The sequence below is a fragment of the Cervus elaphus genome, chromosome 19, assembly GCF_910594005.1.
Source record: "Cervus elaphus chromosome 19, mCerEla1.1, whole genome shotgun sequence".
Taxonomy (NCBI): Eukaryota; Metazoa; Chordata; class Mammalia; order Artiodactyla; family Cervidae; genus Cervus; species Cervus elaphus.
In genome coordinates this window covers 49,587,501-49,605,115 of record NC_057833.1, presented here as the reverse complement: position 1 = coordinate 49,605,115, position 17,615 = coordinate 49,587,501, and the positions used below count along the sequence as shown (strand labels likewise).

At 41.0% G+C, this 17,615-nt stretch overlaps 1 protein-coding gene across 16 annotated transcripts in view; it reads left to right on the top strand.

Annotated features, from left to right (window-relative positions):
• The window catches only part of KALRN (kalirin RhoGEF kinase), a 673,187-nt gene that overhangs the window by 574,768 nt on the left and 80,804 nt on the right, over window positions 1-17,615 (top strand). For 11 of the 16 annotated variants that reach the window (XM_043875040.1, XM_043875042.1, XM_043875041.1 and 8 more), the window contains 2 exons: window positions 15,145-15,428; window positions 16,844-16,948. In XM_043875040.1, coding sequence (XP_043730975.1) covers window positions 15,145-15,428; window positions 16,844-16,948 — 389 coding nt within the window. The remainder of the gene's footprint in view (window positions 1-15,144; window positions 15,429-16,843; window positions 16,949-17,615) is intronic. The other 5 variants (XM_043875043.1, XM_043875038.1, XM_043875056.1 and 2 more) reach the window with 1 other exon arrangement.

The window sequence follows — 17,615 nt, the reverse complement described above, 5'->3', positions numbered from 1 at the left end:
CTTTGGTCTCAGATATGTGGTTACTTGGCAGCAGAGTGTTTGGATTCTTTCTTAAAACATGAATATGAATGTCCCTAGCAGACTTGCACTCTCCATGTTGCCACTCCATGCCTCTCTTGATTGTCCGATATCTGAATTCTTCTCATGTTTATCTTTCCTATTAATCCCCAAGGACATCTGAGCTTTGGCCCCTGCCCTATATGAGTAAGCGCTCTGTTCTCTAGCAGCCCAGTGGGCACTTCGGATATTTTTGCTGATAGAAAGGAAGTTGAAATACTACTGGTGAGTCTTAAGAACCAGCTTGTGGCTAGAGGACAAGGTGTCAGCTTGTCTCACCTGCCTGAAAGGCAGGGAATGCCTGTTAAAGTTCCTGGACCCAGTTATGCAAATAGCCTATGTGGTATAATTAGGAAGTGACCCTTCCAGGGTTCCCATTGTATGTTCCCAACATAGCCCCTAACTAGCTTTACCTGTGCCCCTGGGGCCAGCTAAGGTTCTCAGTGATCATTCTCTCAACACTCACTTGCCATTTCTCCCACCGGTTAACACTCTTAAGTCTGACTTATGAAGACAGAAATGGCTTGCTGTCTACCAGTATCTTAGAATCATGTTTCCATTCTTTAGTCTCTGGCTTTCTCAACTGGTCAGCTCACACATTCAAGACTAGAGCAACCTGCGCTCTTTGTTGTGATGATATTTCTGTACTTATTAGTAAAATACTGTAAATAATCAACAGAGCTAGTCAGAATTTTTTGCCTCTTTACAAAACCCCCAATGTCATTTTCAGGGACAGTTTCAAGATCTATGGAAGGAACTCCTGGAGAAGGAAATGGCAACCCACTCCAGTATTCTTGCTTGGAGAATCCTGTGGACAGAGAAGCCTGGTGGGCTGCTGTCCATGGGGTCGCACAGAGTTGGACACAACTGACGTGACTTAGCATGCATGCATGCATTGGAGAACGAAACAGCAACCCACTCCTGTATTCTTGCCTGGAGAATCCCAGAGACAGAGGAGCCTGGTGGACTGCTGTGTATGAGGGAGCACAGAGTCAGACACGACTGAAGCGACTTAGCAGCAGCAGCAACAGAAGGAACTCCTGGGCCCATTTAGGAATGTGAGTTTCATGTGGAAACTTCAGCTTGACTGGTTTTATATACCCACAAGGCTAAAATCAATTTTAAATAGCATGTCAAATAAAGCACAACTTACAAAATTTTAACAAAATCTAGTTCTAGCCTCTAGCAAAAATCTCTATTTTGATTATACATTGTTCAATCTGTTTTCAGTGGAACAGAAAATTATTCTGTCATATTTGTCATCATACATGACATGGGGCTCTTGTCATCATACATACATGGGGTTCTTGAGGATGAGATGTTAGATAGCATCACTGACTCAATGAACAGGAATTTGAGCAAACTCTGGGAGATAGTAGAGGACAGAGGAGCCTAGCATGCAATAGTCCATGGGGTTGTGAAGAGTCAGACATGACTTAGCCACTGAACAACAACATTTGTGATCAGGAAATTGTTTCATGAGTGGAATTGAGTATTTTACCTAGGAATTATGTTCAAATATCATTTATAGTTGGTTTATACAAGACTTTGAAAGCACCAGGACTAAGCATATCTGCAGTTTAATTTGATGGATTAGAAAATTGTGCCAGGAACAGATCTCACCATAACTAGGAGATCAGAGTTAACATCACTAGAATTGGATCTAATAGATATTATGCATCTCCTGATAAGGGTGCATCATGTTCAGGACTATTCCTGCAAAACTGCTCACTCTAATGTTAAGGAAACATCCAGCAAACCCCATTTAAGGGAATATTCTACAAAATAACTACCCTATACTCATAAAAATTGTCCAAGTCATGAAAGATAAGACCTTTTTCCATAAAGCATGTTATAGGAATGATTAGCAACAGTTAAGCAAAGTAGAGTATCAGTGTCCCCTGGTGGCTCAGATGGTAAAGAATCTGCCTGCAATACAGGAGACCTGGGTTCGATCCCTAGTTGGGGAAGATCCCCTGGAGGAGAGCATGGCAACCCACTCCAGTATTCTTGCCTAGAGAATTCAATGGACAGAGTAGCCTGGTGGGATACAGACCATGGGGCCGCAAAGGATCAGACACAACTGAGCAACTAACAGCACTGAAGTATTTAGGGATATAGGGGAATCTTCTCTGTAACTTATTCTCAACAGTTTGGAAAGAGAAAGAAAAGAGAAAGCAACTGGTAGAGTGTTATTAGTTGGGAAATCTGGGTGAAGGAGATATAAGAATACTTTGTACAAGATCTTGGCACTTTTCTCTATATCTGAAATTATGTTTAAATAATTTTTTAAGAAATAACGCCAATCGGATCACACTCGTGAACTCAACCCCAGGTTGATACTAGTGAACTTACCAACCTGAGGACGCATTCCCTTAGTGTACCCTTAGCGTGCATCTGTGCTCTGGGCCCAAAGAGGCCAGAAAGAACCATGAGGGCACTGCTGAATGATGAACATAGGGGAGAATGTAGACAGAGAGGCTGGGCTTGGTTGGGAGGCCCAGACTAAACACAGTCTTGTTTGCCTGCTGCTTTTTTCTAAGCCAGGTAGCAAGGCCCTAGAGGAAAACTCACCTGGCACAGGTCCTTAGGGAAGACAGGGCCAGGCTAAGACTGCAGGGTCTCAAGTTGTATTAATTCCTGGAAACCCTAAATCTTAACAGTTTCTTTCCTACACCACCCACCCACACACACACAAATGTAGTTTCCAAAAAAAGGACCCTGAAAACCCAATCACTGACCACCTGTTACTTCCTCCAGATATGTAGTTCCCTCCTCTTTCGTCTTGCCTCAGGTTCCCTAGGAGAATTTCCATTGTGACATTTGCAGTTAAGTAGCACATAATTAAAGTCTTAATGTTCCAGCAGCACCCTGCTTAGCTCTCTCCCTCCCCCTCTGTAATTAAGCCTGGCATGGTTACCTTTGGTTAAGGTTACTACTGAAGGGCACATTATAAGTTGAATCCAGGTCAGGCTTCCCACTGGCTCCTGCATAGACCCTGATGTGATAGTACATAGTCAAAAATAACTGGGCTGGACTGTAACTTATCTCTTGCTTTGGTGTTCATAGGTTTTGAGTTTGACTGTCAACCCAGTTTTCAGGATACCATCCTCAGGAATCCAATTCACCTTTTGTATTCCAGTCTGAGATGGAATAATAGCCAAGAAGGATGCTAACAACCCTGCTTTCTATAACATATTAATAGAATTTGGTAAATATTCCCTTTGAAGAGTCATCTACATGAGCATGCTAATTAGCATATTAAAGTTTCCTAGAAGTCCTGCAGAAAGGAAACAGGTAGTTTCTTTAACCCATCTGAATTGATTGGGTGACACTTTGAACATCATAAGGAACAGGAAGCACTAACCTACATGGATAGTCAAATTGCTAAGTTTAAGAGATGAGCACCTCAACAACATTTCTTAGAGGTCTTGGAGGTCTCAACAACCTTTTCTTAGAGGTCTCTGGGCCTAAAAATAATCAGACTCCAATGAATTCTTTTGCTTTGTCTTTAGCTATTCATCACCAGCTATTTAATGAGCACCTCTGTAACCAAAGGGTTTCTGCTGGGGATACAAAGATGGAGGACATCTCTGTCCTCAAGGACATTCCTTAGAGTTAGGGAGGTAAAGTACATAAACAAGCATTTATCAGTGCCAAATGAATGATATGAGAGATACTCCAAGAAAAACACTCCCAAAAAAATACTCCCGGAGTATTATGCTGGGCTTAGTCACCTAAGAACTCCTAGGTAGGCTTTAGACAAGCCGAGAGGCTGCAGGATGGTTTGAACAAAGAGAAAAGCAGTGAACTGAATAATTAGCTGAAAGCAGATGGCTCATATAGGATAGTTGTTTCTAAACCTTAACATACATCAAAATTACTTGCAGGGCTTGTTTAGAACACAAGAGTGCTAGGCCACCCTCTTAATTTCTCATCTGGTACCTCAGGAGCAGGACCCAAGATTTTGCGTTTCTAACAAGTACCCAGATGATGGTTATCTTGCTGGTCTGGTGACCACAGTTTGAGAACCTTGGATTATCAAAGAGTGGAAGCTCAGAGAGCTGAAAATGTGAGCTCGGGCCTGACCATGGAGTACCTTAAATGGCAGGCTAAGTTAGACTTTGTTAGTCAAGTTTTAAATGGGGACTTGACCAAAGCGATAGAATTGTTCTCATAGTAGAGAGACATCGAATAGATAAGCGAAAAAGAGTAGCTTCAGAGAGACCAGTTTGGAGGTTGTTATTAACACATAGTTAAACAAGAGGATTTAAAATCTCTGAATTAGGGCAGTGACGACAGGAATAGAAAGAGAAATATCCTTGCAGAAATCTTTGTGAATGAAGAATCTGCTTGCAGGACAGAAAAACTGAAAGATAGTCTTGGTCATTCTCTGAGAGTCTTCAGTTAAATACAGTAACTTACATAATGTCATTTTGAGGCTTTATGTGTATTACTGGAGCTGAACTTGTTTATGTTCACACATTCTAAAAGTGGGAGATGTTACCATGTTAGGTAATAGGGTAAGGCTATTTTAGAGAGCTTACATTTAACCTGTGTGTGTGCTGTGTGCTTAGTCAGTTGTGTCCGACTCTTTGCAACCCCATGGACTGTAGCCTGCCAGGCTCCTCTGTCCATGGAGATTCTCTAGACAAGAATACTGGAGTGGGTTGCCATGCCCTCCTCCAGGGGATCTTCCCAACCCAGGGATCGAACCCAGGTCTCCTGCATTGCAGACAGATTCTTTACCATCTGAACCACCAGGGAAGCCCACCTGAGAGCTTATTTGAAGGCTTAGGAGAAAACAGTAGTGTGGATACATCCTGGACTCAGGAGTGGCCCTTCTTTGCCAGGAGAATTTGGCTTCCTTGCCAGGCATGGCACTTGGAAGGATGGCCTATGAGGAGAAGAAGCCAGAAGAAGACACCTTCCCCAGCCTTGGTGCTCATGTCACAACTAGAAGAGTTCCTTGTGCTCATGATATGATATAGAAGAAAACAGATCCCAGGTGACCTCAGTTCCTACTGATCTGCTGATTCTCGTTGCCCTATTACAACTAGAAACCATTACTTAAACAAAAATTCTGTATTTAGGTTTTAGACTAATATGTAGTTTGACACTAATAGATTTCATACTAGTAACTCTGTATTTAGGTTTCATCCTTTCTTCAGTCTCAGTTTAGGGAAGTTTTACAACATTCTTTTGGTGGTGTTGTTTTGAACCATTCAGAAGCCTTTTAGGAGAGTTTCCTTTTCCACAGTTTAGAAGAAAAAAAAATGTGCATTTCCTCTCCAGAGGCTGTGGACAAGTCTCAGAGATAAAATAATATCGATGAAACTAATATCTCGAATATTTGCTCTTGGAAGAGAAGTAGAGCTGTGTTCACTGACTTTTGCCTGATCTGATGTGTCAAGCTTCAGAATTCTTAGCCCTTAACTTCCAGAGCCAACTAGGGGGAATAGTTAATCATATGAGCCAGTACGATAGCCTGTGACAGCCATGGTGTAGCATGTTTCAGTTCAGTTCAGTCACTCAATCATGTCCGATTCTTTGTGACTCCATGGACTGCAGTACGCCAGGCTTCCCTGTCCATCACCAACTCCTGGAGCTTGTTCAAACTCTTGTCCATTGAGTCAGTGATGCCATCCAACCATCATCCTCTGTCGTCCCCTTCTCCTCCTGCCTTCAGTCTTTCCCAGCATCAGGTTCTTTCCCAATGAGTCAGTTCTTTGCATCAGGTAGCCAAAGTATTGGAGCTTCAGCTTCAGCATCAGTCCTTCCAATGAATATTCAGGACTAATTTCCTTTAGGATTGACTGGTTGGATCTCCTTGTAGTCCAAGGGACTCTCAAGAGTCTTCTCCAACACCACACTTCAAAAGCATCAGTTCTTCAGTGCTCAGCTTTCTTTATAGTCCAACTCTCACATCCATATATGACTACTGGAAAAACCATAGCTTTGACTAAATGGACCTTTGTTGGCAAAGTAATGTCTCTGCTTTTTAATATGCTGTCTAGGTTTTTCATAGCTTTTCTTCCAAGGAGCAAGTGTCTTTTAATTTTGTGGCTGTAGTCACCATTTGCAGTGATTTTGGAGCTCAAAAGAATAAAGTCTGTCACTGTTTCCATTGTTTCCCCAACTATTTGCTGTGAAGTGATGGGACCAGATGCCATGATCTTAGTTTTTTGAATGTTCAGTTGTTAGCCAGCTTTTTCACTCTCCTCTTTCACTTTCATCAAGAGGCTCTTTAGTTCCTCTTTACTTTCTGCCATAAGAGTGGTATCATCTGCATATCTGAGATTATTGATATTTCTCTTGGCAGTCTTGATTGTAGCTTGTGCCTCATCCAGCCCGGCATTTTGCATGATGTATTCTGCATATGAGTTAAATAAACAGGGTGACAATATATAGCCTTGATGTACTGCTTTCCCAATTTGGAACCAGTCTTTTGTTCCATGTCCAGTTCTAACTGTTGCTTCTTGACCTGCATACAGATTTCTCAGGAGGTAGGTAAGGTGGTCTAGTATTCCCGTCTCTTTAAGAATTTTCCACAGTTTTTGTTGTGATCCACACAGTCAAAGGCTTTGGTGTAGTCAATGAAGCAGAAGTAGATGCTTGTCTGGGGTGGGGGAGGGGATGGCCTCAGTGCCCTTTGATGTCTCTCCTCCCTCTGCCGCCGGCTCAGAGAGATTACACAGGTGAAACTGAGGCCAAGGAAACCTGACAACGAGCAGTTGGAAATCTTATTTGACTCTGCATCCAGTGGCATCCTGCCAGAAGTCAAAGTAGAAAGTGTGGGGACAGGGCATTGAAGCAACCAGCAGTGGTCAATGGAGATCTGGTCTGAATTAGAACAGAATTCCAAAGATTTCATCTATATTAGAGCCAGGGGTGCTGACTTTTCACCCTCGTGGAGATTGTTTTGTCTGTTAGAGAAGATCCCAATATGAAGAGCTGACGTCCCAGGGGCTTTGAAGATGAAAAGAATTCCTGCCCTATATGGGTGCCGCTGGATTTGGAATTGTCCCTGTGGTTCAGATCTCTGTGCACATGCTCCCAGGATAGGACCAGCAGAGAAGAGAAGGGGACCAATAAGTAGAAAGTACATAAGAGAGAGTTCAGAAACTTAACACAATATTGGTAGTCAATCACATGTGCTAAGTCACTTCCGACTCTGTGACCCCATGGACTATAGCCCACAAGACTTCTCTGTCCATGGGATTCTCCAGGCAAGAATACTGGAGTGGGTTGCCATTCCCTCTTCCAGAGGATCTTCCCAGCCCAAGGATTGAACCGAATCTCTTATGTCTCCTGCACTGGCAGGCAGGTTCTTTACCACTAGCGCCACCTGGGAAGCTACTACAGTCAACTATACTCCAATATAAAATTTTAAAAAATTGTTTAAAAAAATAGAGCCCAAAACCATGTGCTTTTGAGGCTCAGAGTGGACCTTCATTTTGTATTTTTAGTTTAATGAGAAAAATAAGACAGATACTATAAATCATAGAGATCTGAATGTTAAAATTTTATTTTAAAAAGCATAAAAATAGCCTGAGTAGAGTGGTGAAGAATGATAAGTTGGCAAGGGACTCATTGGAGAAGAAATTCCTGAACTAAGTGTGTAAAAGCTATGACTTAATAAGCAGGAAGCAGGGGTTTGCACTATGCTTTTGGGACTTGAATCAGGCTAAGAGGTGAGGGAAGGAATATCCTGAGCCAGGCTGTGTGCCAGCTTTAGTCTAAGGTTGTGGTAGGAGCAGTCGCAAGGGCAACAAGTTACCTAGTTTTTGGACCAGGCTGACTCTCCCACTCCCACATGTCCTATTGCTGTCACCATAGCAGCTTTCCTCTGCTACCAAGTGGCCCAGACACCAAGACGGGCAACCACGTGGTTTTCAAGGAAGTCAACCATGTCAGGAACTGGTGGTGCCTTGCCTCAGGACCTCATTTGAAAGTGCAACCAGGAGACTATTTTGCTAAACATTCTGCTGAAAGACTTGCCAGGGCCCTTCTGTTGTATCATGAAGGATACACTAATGCTGTAGGTTTTGTGCTCTCCGTGCATATAAACAATTGAATTTATGGATTTATTACCCAGAGAATTTCACCCTTGACCTTCCTGTCATACACCCTTCTCTAGACGTGCAATTTCCAGTGTGAAAAAAAAGGGTGTGATACTTATGATTTTTATATTAAGTAAATTATTTATAGAAAGCCAAAGAAAACAGAAATGTTTGGGCATATCTAATCTCTATAGACAGATGTATTTGAATGCATTCACATTATATATAACTCAAGATATTGAGAGCAATAAGAATGAGTTTACAATTATTCTTGTATCATTGGAGCTGAAGCAAGACAAAATAAAAGGAGTTTAAAGGACTTTTTTGTAAATATCTAATGATTTTAGGAGTCTTTGTGATTTCTTCTGATTTCAGCTACTGGAGTCAAAACTTCCAAAACAATATTATGATGAATACCAGCAAGAATTTTATAGACCTATTGTCCATCTAGAGGGTGGGTGATGAGGTATGACTAAAAAGAACAACTAGACTCCAAATCTTTTAGCAATTACATAATACAGTGTGTGAATTACATACTGTATATATGTATTACGAATCACATCTGCCTTTGGGATGTGATTGAATACTGTCACTGAACTGCAAAAGACTGGATTGAAATGAGTTTTCCTCCTTGAGTTGTGCCCATGAAATCAGTGTATAAAATGGTGGACCAGCTTAGTGAGTTATGCATCTGGGGCACTTGTAACCCACCAATACCTTGGGTGCCATCTGTACATGTGTGTACTCTGGGGTCCCAGCCTAGCCCTTCTAAGGACACCATTCCTGGCCTTTGGAGCTATTAAACACACAAAACTAATAGAACTGGCTTCTTTTTGTCTAGGAGTTGTGGTCCTTCACTTTCAACTCACTTTGAGATCAGTGGAAAGAAAGCTGAACTGGTATTTTGTGATTAGAAAGCTGGCAGATGACAGATCTGTGGATGCAGCTGTATCCTAAATTTGCATTCTTTGGTGACTTATACACAATGTATTCTTTCGGAATAGTTTACAAAATTTACACTAGAGCAAAAAAAGAGTAGACGCTTTTCTTTTTTAGGTATAATGTTAAAAGTGAAATAAATATGAGGCAAAACATTTCAGGAAGAAAATTTAATTTATAAATGAACAAAATTTCTAGTATATTCAGTCACTACCCCTATTGTATACAAATATCTTATATTTTGGTTAATAATGAAAGGTTACCCAACTAAAAGAATGTACAACATAGACAGTAGACTTATTAGGATGTGTTCAAGTATGTAAACTCTCATGGGCTTTATTCCAATTTTCATCTTTATGTCAAGCAGACAGCTCTCATCTCCTGTGGTGCTTAGAAACATGATACTTAAATACCTAAAATTATGGAATCTTTCTCTCAAGGCTTAGACCAATAAGGTTGATATGTTTATCCCAACCCCATGATATTATCTGAGACCCTAATATTCACAGCCATTCAGTTGCCTGGTCATCAAGCCCATCAGAAGCTCCTGTTCTGAGGGATAACCTGTAGATAAAGAGGCATGTGTCATCTCCAGGGAGTAACCTATACTGCTTAAACTTCTTAATGGTGGGAGGGCGGACAGCAATGACCTGGTAGTCCAAGAATGTGACTCCTTATTCTCCAGTGAGATTTCAGGCATTGATTGTAAGTTATTCTAAGTGGGGAGGGAGAATAGCACAGAATATCAACTGGTAGCCCTAAGTTTTTCTTTGTTTTCATGAGGCATAGCACTTTGAGGTTAAAAATGGCCTTACATTATCTGGTCTAGCCTTTAGAAGAACATACAGATGTAGTGAAGGAAGATACAGAGTAGAATCACAGACATGGAACCAGGGGAGATAGTTATGGTTTTATTACTTTTTATTTAACTTAGATGGTACTTCCAGTGGAAGTATAACATTTGTTATAAGCACTTCACAAATATTTATTCCTTAATCCTAATAACAACCCTCTAGGGTTGATACTAATGTTATCTTCATTTACTGATGAGAAAACTGAGATAGAAAGAGATCAAGTAATTGGCCCAGAGTCACAGAGCTATGCAGTGGTAGGGCAAGACTTTGAATGCATTGTGTCTAATCTGTCCATTTTATGGATGAAGAAACAGAGACTTGAATGTCTGTTCAGTGCTGCCATCTCTCTGTTGCCATCCGTTAAGTAGGCACCAGTGGATTATTCTTGAATCATATAATCAAGGCAGGAAAATTATGCCAGTTATACTGAAAGAGTTTTCTTTTTCAATCTGCTTGAACAAAATATCATTAAGAGATGAATGTTGGTGTCAAGAATTCTCTAGTCATCGGCGAAGCTTTGGAATGTGTTCTGTGACCATGCACCATGCCTGCTTTTCTTAAGATATTAAGGAAGAAATTGGGCAGTCTAGAGAGGTGGCTAGGGAATTAAATTAGAATGTTATCTATATACAAAAATAAACTCAAAATGAATGAAAGACCTAAACATAAGACCAAATACAGTACTATAAAACTCCTAGAGGAAAATGTAGGTGCATACTACTCTTTGACATAAATCACAGCAATATTTTTTTTGGCTCTCTACCCTAGAGTAACAGAAAAGAAGCAAAAATAAACAAATGGAACCTAATTAAACTTAAAAGCTTTGGCACAACAAAGGAAACCATAAACAGAAAAGACAACTATGAACTGGGAGAAAATACTTATGAACAATGCTACCAACAAGGGATTAATCTCCAAAATATACAAACAGCTCATACAGCTTAATATTAAAACAAACAACCCAATCAAAAAATGACCAGAAGACCTAAATAGACATTTCTCCAAAGACATACAGATGGCCAACAGCCAGACACATGAAGAGGTGTTCAATATTGCTAATTATTTGAGAAATGCAAATTAAAACTACAATGAAGCATCACTTCACACTGATCAGTATGGCGATCATCAAAAAGTCTAGAAATCACATGTGCTAGAGAAGATGTGGAGAAGAAGGAACCCTCTACACTGTTGTTGGAAATATACATTGGTGCAGCTACTATGGAGAATGATATGGAGATTCCTTAAAAAACTAAAAATGGAATTATTATATGATCCAGTGGTCTCATTCCTAGGCAGATATCCAAAGAAAACTCTAATTTGAAAAGATACCTGCTCCCCAGTGTTTATAGCAGCACTATTTTTAATAGCTAAGACATGGGAGCAACCTAAATGTCCATCAACAGATGAATCAATAAAGAAGATATAGTGTGTGTACGTATATATATACACACACATAATGTACATATAATGGAATATTACTAATCCATAAAAAAGAATGACATAATGCCATTTGCAGCAACATGGATAGACCTCGAGATTATCATTTTAAGTGAAGTAAGTCAGACAAAGACAAATACCATAGTGTATCACTTACATATGAAATCTTAAATGATATAAATGAACTTATGTACAAAATGGAAACAGACTCCAAACATAGAAAACAAGTTTATGATTACCAAACGGAAAAGGAGGTGGAGGATAAATTGGGAGTTTGGGATTAGCATATACACATTACTGTTTATGGGCTACATGGGCTTCCCTTGTGTCTCAGCTGGTAAAGAATCTGCCTGCAATGCAAGAGACCTGGGTTCGATCCCTGGTTGGGAAGATTCCCCTGGAAAAGGGAAAGGCTACCCGCTCCAGTATTCTGGCCTGGAGAATTCCGTGGACTGTACAGTCCATGGGTCGCAAAGAGTTGGACACAACTGATCGACTTTCACTCACTATTGTATATAAATTAGGCAAATAAGAAGGATTTACTGTATAGCACAGGTAACTATATTCAGCATCTTATAACAACCTATAATAGTGAAGAATCTGAAAAAATATAGATATATATATACACACACATATGTATAACTGAATCACTTTGCTATACACCTAAAACCAACATAACTTTGTAAATCAATTATAGTTCAATTAAAAGAAAGATTTAAAAAACAAGCAAATATGGGAAAAAAAATTGTCTAGACTTAGACGAAAAAATTGTCTACCTACCTAGGTGGTAGGTACCTGGATGTTAATTTTTTTCTATATATTTTTTTCTGTCTTAGAAATATCTCATAGTAAAATCAACCTCAGAATATTTTTTTTTTTCCTGATCTAGAAAGGATGGACATACCAAGGAACTTTATTACCTGCACATTACCTGTCTTCCCAGTGACTTAAAGCCAGATATCAACCTTATGAGGCAGTTTTTAATACCTCAAGGCTAAAGAGGAAGCATTAGTTCAGAACCCTGGAGAGATGTAGAGGTGCCTGGATTCTGGTCCTAGCTTTATGACTAACTGATCTATGACCATGGACTTCCCAAATACAAGCTTTCCTTGCCTTATCTGTAAAATTAGTGAGACTGAGATTGTTCTCATCATTGAAATGTTGTAACATAAATTATATATAAATGTATATTTATATTGTATTAATGTTGCATAGACTAGCAACTTGATGTTCCTTTTTACAATAATTATAGAGGCTGAAAGAATACATGGTATAAACACAGATGTTGGACTAAGATTAAATATATGTGTAGTGGAGTCAGATCTAGGTATAAATTTTGTTTCTCTGCCACTTACCAACACTGACCCTTGGTTTCTTGGAACACTCTATTTCCTAAAATCACAATCCTACTAAATAGTACCTATCTCAGCTTGGAAAGATTTGATGAGATAACAGTATTACTGTTGTAGTTGTTACAAATCAGTCAGTTAACTGTTGTGCCTGGAAAGGTACTAGAATAAATTCTCAAACAGCTCATTGCATCCATTTTTCAAAGATAGGATGAGCATCACGTGCCAATTATTCTTTGAAGTAGCAATAAACTAAGTATAAATTTGAGACTAAATGATGCCATATTCTTTTGCATTCAAAGTGATTTAGAGGTAGCCCTGTCTCAATACAGGACCCTAACTATAGATGACAAATTAGAGATTGCTTCCAATTCTTGAATTCTCTTTTATGTGGGCTGTGGTTGAATGGCCCTAATTGTTTACACAGAATAAACTTGAAACAAAAGTGAGAATACTCTTGATTTTTATTTGTACTTTGTAATCTGTCCACTTGCCACTAATTTGTTCAGAATGTACCAAAGCAGAACCAGATGACAGAGAGAGAAGAAGAATGGTCAGTCAAAATTTGCATTCTTGAATCTCAAAGCCAGCCTGTGGTTTGCCGTGGAACAGAAAATGTATCCAGTCATCTGTCTGCATAGTAGTACCAGGCACAATTAATGTAGCTGGGCCTCTAGCTCTGCTGACTTAACTTGCTCATATCTAAAGTTTTGAAGGCTTGGATTTAATAGAGCCTTGTGGTATCACATGGGTATGGTGAATGGAAAGCTTTTGCAGCTTATCAACAGAAAGATAAGAGGCCCACTACCAGTGCTTCTGAGATGTTTATCAACCAGGCTTCTGAGAACAAGAGTTTGACCCATACCAAACACTTCAGAAATAATGTCAACACAACCAAGACCACAGCCAACACAGAACTGTCTGAGATAAGATTACAACTTTGTCCTTAAAGGGACATCAACCAAGCCAGTCTATCCCCACATAGTCCCTGAGCTGAGCAACCCTCTGAGTGTTCCTTCATACCAAGGGGCTTTAGGAGCTCAATTTTTAATGCTTCTGCATGCAGATATTCTGCCGTTGTTTTCCACAGTATGCACAGAACTCTGACCATAGCCAAGGAAGTTCCCACAGGGTCAAGAGCCTGAACGTGCCTGTGAGATCCACCAGTTATAGAAGCTGGAGGCAGCTCTCTATTGGCAAAAGCATTGATTCACTTTAAGGCTTTATACTGAATGTATTGGGCAGGTCTAGGCTGTAGGGCCTCCAAGGCCAGATTAGACCTCTAGTCTGGGTCTCAGATAAAGTCATTATAGGAAAAGATGATGTGGTCTTTGAGACAAATGGATGTGAAAAGTCACAGCAATACTCTGTGTAAATACCAGCATGCAAACTGGTACCAGGGTAAGAGGGCCCATCAGGGGTGAGGTGAAACTGGTCAGGTGTTCTCCCAAGACCTTTGCCATTGAGAAGCAGCATCACAAAAGAGACAACTCACCTTTGATGTGTCATCCAGATACTAGCCCTATCACATCTTGCTTTGAAATGCCTCACATTCCTTCTTTTGTCCTCGCTGTGTCCTAGTGTGGCCTACTGGATTCTAATCTTCTTCCCAGGGCTATGTTACATGTAGTTACCAAATTAATTAAAAAACAAAAGCCCTTTTTATCGCCCCATTTCCCAGTAGAGTCTCACAATAAAGTTCATACTCCTCTAGTTTATTATTAAATGTTTTCACTCTTCTTTCTGTCCAATTTTTCCTTCTCTGTTAATCTGTATTTCATTTAAAGGATCTACTTAAGGGCTGTGTTAACTTATTTTTCCATTTTCCTGCCTCTGTACGTTTGTTCCTGCCATCTCCCCCTTTTGGAATTCTCTTCTATTCAGACACATCTTTTCCATTAAAGCTTTTCAGACCAGTCTTGCTGCCTCCACTGATCTGACCCTCCTCTGAACTCTGTTTCTGTATCGTCTAGAGTCCATGCCAGCCCTTTGGCAATCAATCATATACTGCTTTGCGCATTTATCTTCATTTTGCGTGTTCTGTCTTGCTCTTTGGCTCTTGTCTTTCTCGCTCTGTCTCTCTCTCTCTGTATGTAACTAGATAAGGGGTTTGAAAATAAAATCTGTCTTATGCAACTTTAGAATACTCATCAGTGCTTTATGACATTGGTATCAGTTGATGAATCTCACTGAGAGGCTTGATTTTTTTTTTTTCCCATGAAGGCAGGGGTCTTTGTCTTCTACTACAACTGTATCCACAGCACCTGTGGATTGAGTGCTAGCTCTTACCATCTGATAACAGGGGGGTTTCCTTGACCAGGATCTGCAGCTGGCCTTGATATTCTGCCTTGTGCCCTGCTTCCTGAGGCTGAGATCTCTTATTCCCAGGCTGGCAGCCTACCTTAAGTGTCCTGACACAGCTGTCTATCTGTTCTTTCTCCTCAGATGCGTACTCTCATTCCTCAAGTGAAAACGGAGGCAAGTCCGAGTCAGTGGCCAACCTGCAGGCCCAACCATCCCTGAACTCCATCCACAGCTCCCCTGGGCCGAAGCGTTCCACCAACACCCTGAAGAAGTGGCTGACGAGTCCCGTGCGCCGGCTTAACAGTGGGAAAGCAGACGGAAACATCAAGAAGCAGAAGAAAGTACGAGATGGTCGGAAGAGCTTCGACCTGGGATCTCCCAAGCCTGGGGATGAGACGACCCCTCAGGGAGATAGCGCTGATGAGGTAATTACACGAGGCCTCGGAGCCTTCCATCAGGAGGGGCTTCTGACATGCCTCACTCCTGGTGCCTCAAGAGGTGTCCTTCACCAAGGTTTGTGAACTAGCCGGATTCTAACTCCCCATAGTTGGTCTTCTTGGGCCTAGGTATTTTCAAGATACCTAGTTTGAATGTAGTTCCCTGCACTATACAGTAGGACCTTGTTGTTTATCCATTCTAAATGTAATAGTTTGCATCTGCCAACCCCAAACCTCCCAGTCTATCCCTCTTCCTCCTCCACCCACCCTTTGGAGATGGCAGTCTAGGCCTGTAGGGAGCCAGTGGTCACCAAGTCCCCAGTCTCTACTAAAGACTACAAAAAACCTGGTAGGACTTTTATTTATTTATTTTTAAAATATTTGGTTTGTTGCTCAGGGTCTTAGTTGCCGCAGGCAAGATCTTTAGTTGTGACCTATGGACACTTAGTTGTGGCATGTGGGATCTAGTTCCTTGAGCATGGACTGAACGCTGGCCCCCTGCATTGGGAGCATGGAGTCTTAGCCACTGGACTACCAGGCAAGTTCCTGCTAGGCCTGCTTAGAATAAGAATAAAAGGATGGAGATCATTTCACTTGGAGAACAAAAGGACTGTCTTTTGAGATTACAACTGTTTTCGAGTATGTTGAGCAGTGCCGTATATAAAAGGGAGTAGACAACTGGTTGCTCCAGAGGGGAGTATTATACTTACCAGGTGAAGGTTTACAGTAGGCAAGGTTTCAGCCTTTAATGAAGCTCAACTAGTAATGAAATGGGCCTTCATGAAAACAAATGAACATCCATATTGGAAAGGTTTGAGAGAGCATATGACCTCACATAACAGTCGGAGAGACCCTTATTGACCTGATGGTCAGACTGGCCAATGATCTCTTATATCCCTTCCAAAGCTGCAATTCTGTGGTCAAAATATAAAGGGTATTTGCTTATGGAATGAGATAACTCTTTTACATGGCAAACTAACCTACTCTAGTCACTGATATGGCTAAGAAATTCTTCTTGATATGAAATCAGACTCTTTTTGTGGTTTTAGGCTATCTGCTTTTTCTTCCTCTGAGAATGACAGCAGAGCCTGGTGACATTTAGATTGTGGTTTAATCGTTGTTCATAAACTTAAAATGTTGGTTTCTCTCTAACCACTGTCTCAGCCTTTTCTTTTCCTGGCTAATCAGTAAGGTAGATGTCTTTCATATGTGTGTGTGTTTTCCCCCGTTTGGTCCTCACTGTCCTTTGAGATAAACAAGGGTGCCCATTCTATACAGGGAAAAATAGGAGTGTGTTGAGAGAGGAGGGTATCATATGTTGCTTTTTAAGAAATCCCAAGTCCTGAACCAACTGACATCTCTAACTGCAGGAAACAGTGACTAATGCTGCTCTTTTGTTCTAGAAGAGCAAGAAAGGTTGGGGTGAAGATGAGGCAGATGAAGAGTCACACACACCCCTCCCCCCGCCTATGAAGATCTTTGACAACGACCCCACGCAGGACGAAATGGTAGGATCTTTTTCTCACTTGAAAGAGCCATGTGTGAAATGTGATTTTGTTTAGTGTGTGTGGTGAGGGTAGTAATGCTCTCTCTCCCTTGTTATCTCTTATACCTCATGATTCCAAGATGATGCAGATTCCGTCTGTATTGGGCCGTGGGGACTAACTTCATTCTGGGCAGTGTAGGGGTGGGTTCTCAAAGCGAGAATTCTCAAAGTGAGAATCTGCCTAGTATGAGGTCCTGCTGATGAAGGATAATGGCTCTCTCTTTGGAAACAGCAGATCCCAAAAGAAACTACTTGTCTCAAAGAGGAAGCTGAGATGGTTCTAGGTTGTGATTGTTCTGTTGTACATAACTGTTCAACCAATGTTTTAGTTGATGGTTTTCCTCATCCTTAACTCTAAACCCCAAATCACAGTAACTTCCAATCAAGCCTGGTGCAAACGCAGAGTAAAGGATGGAGATGCTGCTAAGGGCAGGTTTTGTCATAGATGGACAAACCCAATATGCCAGGTTGCCCCAGTTCTTTGGTTTGCAAAACCCCTGACTCAGTGGCATGCAGAGGCTCGCTGGTGTTGGGAATGTGTGCGTCCCTGTGTCTCTGAGCACAGCTGGTCATCCCAGCCGTTCTGGAGCAGAGCTCAGGCTGGATTTGCTTCCTGGTACTGAGCTGGG